The 7,797-nt window shown below is 34.1% G+C and overlaps 1 protein-coding gene across 1 annotated transcript; it reads right to left on the bottom strand.

Moving 5' to 3' along the window:
- Positions 1-886: 886 nt before the first annotated feature.
- LOC136811490 (collectin-12-like) lies at positions 887-2,743 on the bottom strand. The gene is made up of 2 exons (XM_067068113.1): positions 2,128-2,743; positions 887-1,264 (listed from the first exon to the last, which is right to left on the bottom strand). Exons 1-2 carry the CDS (start codon positions 2,655-2,657, stop codon positions 958-960), a joined length of 837 nt encoding a protein of 278 aa, XP_066924214.1. The 5' UTR covers positions 2,658-2,743; the 3' UTR covers positions 887-957.
- Between the last annotated feature and the right edge of the window lie 5,054 nt (positions 2,744-7,797).

Raw genomic sequence — 7,797 nt, 5'->3', positions numbered from 1 at the left:
TCGAACAAAATCCGTTTTGTTTTTTTATGATTCTAATAACATCATAATTCCAGTAAAATCAAACAGTTGTGAAAATTGCTCTTGGTACGACGGTACGAGACGATCTAAAGTCTGTCTCAAAATAATTTGCAGCTGGAGACAAAAATGGCTGTAACTTTTGATAGAACTTGAATCAAGTTGCAATTTTGTGCTCGTTGAAAAGATATTTGTGAGTGGAATATTATCAAGCAAAAAAGAAATTGAAAAAAAGAAAATGAAAATGAAAAATGAAGAAGAAAAAAATCTACTTCTTGTAGACAGGAGTGATTCTTCAATCTTAGATCATCATCACTGTGAAAAAATATTTCAAAAATATTCATTCAATCGAAAGATATCAAACAAAGTTTGTATTGGTTGATCGACAAAAGGCTGTTTTTTTTGTCGCTTTTTACTACTTTATAGAGTCAACCAGCAATAAACTTTGTTTGATATCTTTTGATTGAATGAATATTTTTGAAAAAATTTTTCACAGTGATGATTATCTAAGATTGAAGAATTACTCCTGTGAAAATGGTAATCATATCACATTTCTAAAAGAACTTGATTTTTCTCTTCTTCATTTTTCATTTTCATTTTTCTTTTCTTTTTCCAAATATTTACTTGATTCAATTTCTATCAAAAGTTACAGCCATTTTTGTCTCAGCTGCAAATTATTTTGAGAGAGACTTTAGTCACTATTACATCTTGATATATATGGTGTGTTAGTTGCAAAAGAACGTCGATACATATTCTATTATCAAATTTTATTTTATTTAAAGTTTTTCTTTTTATATAAGTGTTCCAGTTTCATGTCAGACACATATTTCGTACCTATTGTTATATTATGCTGATATAAACAAAAAATGCTTTTCTTTTCCTCTTTTTGACCAATCTTGCTCCACATCCGTGTCAATCCAATGTGAATAATGGTAATAAAAATTATTTGCAGAATTGACATCTTCTTTGTCGAATATTAGTTGTTAAGGCTTGCACCAGTGTTTTTATTCCATTACCCCCATAATTTACTTTGGATTCACAAATATAATTATGACCTTCTGTACAAGGGACCAGCTTAAAACAACCAGGTGCATCCCAATCGACATTCTCAAAATCTACCAAGACGCATCCTGTAGCACCAGCTGCAGGTGGTGTGCCAGTACACCAGTTTCGGTAACCAGAAATATCATTATCAATCCACTTGAATTTCGAATTAGCGAGGTCATTTAGGAGTCCAATCCAAATGGTGCTAAAATGAGAAATATATCATCGTTATTCTTATCTCTATCATCTTTTCTAACAATTGCAAAAGGTTTGGTAAATCCCTGATACTTTTTTGACTGACTAGAAAGTGACAATTTGAGAGTTTCCCTGACCAGATCAATTCCCAATTCCAAATTAATTAATTTTTCTGAAGTCTGTTCCCCGGGGGGGGGGGGGTACTACTCTTGTCGACCGACGGGGGTGCTCCGCTGAGGTTCGAAAAATGGACCCTACGTGGGACTCGTGGGACTCGTGACCCTGAATGGGACTGAAATTCCAAAATTTTCTCAAATTTTCTACTTTTTCCCCAAATTTTCCAAAAATAGGCACCCTACGAGGGACTGATTTTTCTATTTTGGTGTTTTTGCGACCCTACCTGGGACTCGTGGAGGTTGAAAAAGGTACCCTGACCAGCGGAGCATCCCCGTAACCCATTTTGTCCTAATACCCCCCCCCCCGGGGTCTGTTCACGATAAGTGTGCACTTAATTTTGCTTTGCTTGTTATTTCTCAACCAATGCTTCAATCTTAAAAAGTTTGGTATCCTTGGGAAGGTAGGAAGGAGCTTATTAATTTACTGTTAGTTTTTTCCGTGAAATTTGAAAAGAACATGAAGAAAAATGAAGAAGAAAAAATCCAACTTTTTATAGATAGGTTACTTTTACATCTTTGGACTGCTTAAATCTTGGCGATTTCAAAAATGTATACTTTGAATAGGAAATATAATTAAAAATTTGCAATATTCAACAGATAAGATAAGAAACCACTTTGTCACCTTCGGAATTTTATAATGTGTAACCACATTTATTTATACTAAACTGCTGGCTTAGATAAAAAAAAGTCCACTTACTTCAAAGAAAAATATTTTGCAGTAATATATAGATTTTCTTTTAAATTGTGAATTCCAACCAAATTTGCCATATTTGCTTCACATAGGTCCTGAGCACCTTCCCAAGAAAGCATTGGAGAAGCACCTTCAGGGACAAAGTAATGACTTTTGATTCCACAGCCACATAGTTGTATTGGACCAGGGGGTCCTGCAGGCCCTGTCTCACCTTGTGGTCCTGTATCTCCTTGAGGTCCTGGAGGTCCCATAGGCCCTGTATCTCCTTGAGGTCCTGGAGGTCCATCTGCCCCTGCAGGTCCCGGTGGCCCTTCAGGTCCCGGTGGCCCTGTAGGTCCATCTGCCCCTGGTGGCCCTGTTGGCCCTTGTGGCCCTGGTGAGCAATCATCAGCACACAAATTATCACAACAATCATCTCCCTCACATAGCCCTGGTGAGCAATCATCAGCACACAAATTATCACAATCATCTCCCTCGCATATGACACAATTTAAAGCAATTGCAACAAAAAGCAATCCGAAAAACCAAACTTTCATTGTTACTTTTTCATGGATTTTTTATGTATATGTTATATTTTTTAAATTCAAACTATCCAATTACTTTAACACTCAAAAATATTATTTCTGATTGATAATGACAGAAATCTCTTCTTGCATCTTTTTATACTGTTGTTTTTGAGAAGCTGATGAAAAGAAATAAAAGATTACGAAAAAGAAATGAAAAACAAAGAAACTATTACATAAAAACATCGCCTTAATTTTCCGGGTGGTATTAGCGGTACTAGATCATTATTTCTTCCTTCTTTTTTCTTTTCTATAAGTAGTAATACATTGAATTCGGTCTTGTCTTTATTTTCCCGCCACTTGATAGTGACGTGTATACAGTATGCTTTACGGCTCCAGTAATTATCAGATAAGCAATTATATTCTTTGTCATAACATGAGGATGTTAAGATTTCTTTCTTAAAATGGAAACCTGTCAGTATGCGGAAACCTTACTTTTCAACACTTTCTTTAGTACCCACAAATATCATGTAGTCCAGTGTTGAGAAAAAAAATTGTCCAAGGAAGCTTTTAAATTATATACAATCATGGTCGAAATATATTGAGAGTTCCGGTTATTTTAACGCTTTTCAAGATTTAAAGTACCGGCGAGTACAGTGTCGATTTTGGGCTCTTTAATTCAATCGAACATTTCAATTTGAGATGGGTTGGCAGACTTCCAGTCTATATTTTGAGCTTTATTAGACTATTTTTGAACTTTTGAATCCTCAGATCCTAAGTCTAGCGTTAAAACTCTACCCTTCGAACCTTCTTTTAGAGCCTTTAAAAATCGATTGTGGTTTCAAAACTTCCTGGGGAATTTCCTTTTTTTCTCAAATATTATGTATGATCTTGATTATAGTTTATGAGAAACAAACACAAATTGCTTTATTCGGGGGTACTACCCTTGCCGACCGACGGAGGTGTGCCGCTGAGGTTTAAAAAATGGACCCTGCGTGGAAATGAATTCTCATAAAAAAGGAACTCAAAACAGTGAAAACGCTGTTTTTAAAGTATTGGGTCAAAATCCTTGAAACGTTTTTACAAATGATATTACTAGAGGGGTTATTTTGGGCTTTGAAAAAGAAGGATAGTGTTAGTAGCTGAGTAACTTTGAAATAACCTGCAATCAGATCGGTGTGATTGTTTTCTGTCAACCACAAATATGAAATCTCGATTTCGTATCTCGTGCTCGATTCAAAGGACTGAGAATGTCAACAAAGTTGCGTGATTGTCTTTGAAAATAGGGCACCGTATCAGGAAAATTTAGTATTTGACTTTCCAGTGCACAACAAGATTGTTGTTGTAGAAATTTCCGCGGGAGGACTATTTTCCTCAGATAATTAGATTTTTAGCGCCTTAAGAGGTTTGCCATGCGCGTAAGAAAATATGATCTGCTGTTATCAAGTTACTTTGAAGGCAAGAGTAATTAGCAATTAATTTAATTGCAAAAATGACGTTATGAACCTTAAAAAGACGTTAATAAAATGTTATTTGCCCTCACCATGGTAGTTGTTTGAATACGAGGCAAGTGATGTTCGTAACGTAATTTATGAAAAGGTCTATTATTAACCTTTTTGTTTCGAATTTTTTTTTAAATTGTTTGCCAAAAATTCAACTATGTAGAATTTTTCCGGAAAATTTTTTTAAATTGATGTTTCATCAAAAGTTGACTCTTTTTGTACGAAAAATGGGGATGAAAAATTGGTCAAAAGCCACTATTTTCAAGATTTTGAGACAAACAAGCTTTTAAAAAAATTTTCCGAAAATCTGTTGTCAGTTTGGTTAAGATACCATCTAGTGGAAAAACTTTTTCAAAATGTTTTTTCTTCGCCGAAAATAAGCTCTTCAAAGTTGAAATACTGTTCTTCGCAAATGTCTTCTTCATCAAATTCTTACATTGCGATTTTTAAATTTTCAGATTCAGGAATAGTTTGCCTAACCAAAAATATATAACATACCATAGTTTTGTTGACTACATCAGTCAGAAAACACATTTTATGCACGACAATTATGAAAAATTCACTATGTTCAGAGCCCTTAATTGCGTGCTATTGAGTGATACTTAGATTATAATAACAGCTTATGCGTAATTAGCCGTACACAAATGATAACGGGATGTTCTCGGAGGATAATTAATCAAAAGTAGTTAGCTAACAATTATATATAATTACTCTGGTAAGAGAAAGTAATGCAATAGCTAAAATTAGTCTCAAAGGTATGCAAACATCATACCTTTCGAGAATTTCTCAGGATTGTACAGGGTGTCCAGAAAAAAAGTATCGAGTTTCAACATGATTCTGAGTAGAAGGTTGCTGCGGGTGTTTAACAAAATGTAAAAAAATATACAGTATGTGGCCCCCAAAACGTCGATCAAATTTAAAATTTCTCTCAAATCTAGAAGGAAAAGAGATTTTTGCTACATGAAAAACTTTAACATTTCTACTTTATTTCCCAGAAGTTCTTTTTCAAAATTTTCAATTTCAACAATATTTTTCAATCGTCTCAAGAGAGGTAGCTTTTTCTAATGGCCCCCAAAACGGAGGTTTGGAAAATTTTGACCATAGTTTGGAAATGTGATTTATAGAGGGTTTTGGGCATAAATGTTTTTGATAAAATTTTTACAGTATACCCCTGGTTGTCAAAATGTAGGTTTTGGGACCTCAAAACGTAGGTGTAGTTAAAATCAAATTATTAAGCAGCCCAGTGGTAATAGGGGGAGAAACTATGAACATATTTGTGTTTTCCCTTAAATTTACGGCCCGGTGACGGAGACGGCCCCCAAAACGTAGATCGTCATTAAAATGAGGATTCTGACCTGTAGATTTATCAGAATTAGACGACTGTTTATTTTGAAAGAAATGATTGTCATACCTAAAAGTGAGTATGTTTTTATGGTTGAAGACGAATTCAAAATAACATATTTACATCTGAAGGAAATATTTCAACACCAAAGTTAGATGAAAATTGCATATAACTCACTCTAGCTCCTTGGATATTGAAAATAAGTTATGAAAATGGGGTATAAGAAACTTTCTACACCTAACTCCCTTCAGAAAATACAGATACATCTATGACTTTAGAGGATTGGTAAAAGATATAGCATCTTAAAGGTCAACAAGTACTATGGGGCCCTAGAATCAGCATTGATAAAACCGAAAATTCTAAATATGAGAAACAGCAAAAATCTTGGAATTCCATTCCTATCAGCTTGAGTTAATAGTTTATAACAAAAATTTAACATTCTATACAAAGATTTTCGCTGAATCAGCAAAAACTGCAAATTCTGTCATTTTTTTGCAAAATATAGGAGAAAAATATCTTTAAAGCTTAATATTTTCAGTTTCAGTTAAGCTGCTTTTCTAAAATTTTCACAGCATATTCCATCATAAAGAGGACTATTTTCTAAAGACATTGGTTTTTAGAAACTTGATTAAAACGTTGTTAAATCAAAATTGTCATTTTGAAAATTTCTAAATTTTGAGTTTGGACTTTGCAATATCGAAAATCTTGAAATGTTTTATAAAAGTCATAAATTTTAAAATTTTAGATTTTAAATTTTGTGAAAGTTTTTTTCATAAAAGATGTCTCATGACAATTAATTATTTAACACAGAGAAACTTTGATAAACATTGCAAAGTTAGTGAAATACACACAAAAACTATCTTTCTACAGGGTGTCCCTAATTAAAGTATCGAGTCGAAACACAACTATGAGTAGAAAGTTTTATGTGTGTATTCACAAAATTGTATTTTAAGCTCTCCCTCTTTTTTCTTTGTCATTACGATTAATTTATACGTTGTAACTACCTTTTGTAATAAGCCTGTGTGATGGAGAACGTTCTTATATTTTAGCGATAACACACACAAACTTTTCTACTCAATCGCATGTTCAAACTCGATACTTTAATTAGGGACACCCTGTATAGAAGTGGTACGACTCGATACTTTTTTTCGGGACGCCCTGTATTAATGCTACATTCAAAAGTAATACACCATTGAAAAGATATTTCAAAGCAGAATAATCTAAAACGACAACCATCCTCTTTCGGCAGTAGGGCCCATTCCGATTGCACTCAGAGGGCGCTCATACTTTTAATCTAAAAGATAAAAGATATCTGAAAAAGTTGAGGAATGAACCAGAATGAACAGGAAAAAATGAAGATAACAATCTTCATTTTTTCTTTTCATTTTTTAACTTTTCAAAGACTTTTAATCTATTACGTAGAAAATAGAATTGGAAATAACATTTCAACGGTGAATAGCTTTTTCTATATAGCATGAGAAATTGTCAAAAAATGCCACATGTACACTTTTTTTATAGAAATATCTTCTACCTTATCGGCCAAAACTTAGTCGGCCTTAATTTTAGTCGGCCCTAATTTTAGTCACCTCGTCAAAATTTATTCACTAAGGGCCGACTAATAATTAAGTTTCGGCCATTTCTAAATTTTTGGTCGGCCCAAATTTTTAGTCGGCCTTGATTTTAGTCACCAAGCCAAAATTTAGTCACTTAGGGCCGACTAAGTTTTGGCCGATATAAGAATATCATGGTGAAAATTGGTCAAATCGTAAGAATACCCTAAGGGGCTCCCAAAGAATACACCTTCTAGGGTGTCATTTTGTATTTGGTTAACAAAACAAAACTGGGTTTTTGATAGGACTTAAATTGAAACTTTGAGGCGGAAATATAATTTTAGCTCCCAATGTTAGCACACAAAAGTCTCTAATCTAAAATTGATCATTTTGCATGTTTGTAAATAAGTCAAGTTTAAAAAAGTAAGAATACGTTAAGAATATACCCTGACCCACAGTGGCAATTTCTTAAGAATATATGTTGTTTGGTTGCCAAATCAGGGGATGCCATGTACCCTAGCGACCACCTCCCAACCAGCGGGGAAAGGTCAGTTTGGACAACGTACGATGGCCTCACTTTGATTGTAGACTACTATGTAAGAGATTCCAGTGTTGAAGCGGTCGGGCATATTGCGTAATGTATGTAATAGTTTATTTCAAGTTGACGAACAGGTAGTAACAAAGGCTAATAAAAGTCAACGCTCCTTTACAATTTGTAAGGTGATTACAAATAGCCGACACCGTCAAGATAGGTCCGGTAGTTTTTGCACGGGCATGAT

Source organism: Clytia hemisphaerica, unplaced genomic scaffold (assembly GCF_902728285.1).
Source record: "Clytia hemisphaerica strain Z4C2 unplaced genomic scaffold, Clytia hemisphaerica genome assembly, whole genome shotgun sequence".
Classification (NCBI taxonomy): Eukaryota; Metazoa; Cnidaria; class Hydrozoa; order Leptothecata; family Clytiidae; genus Clytia; species Clytia hemisphaerica.
Note: the sequence above shows the minus strand (reverse complement) of the source record. Positions and strands in the feature narration are given on the sequence as shown.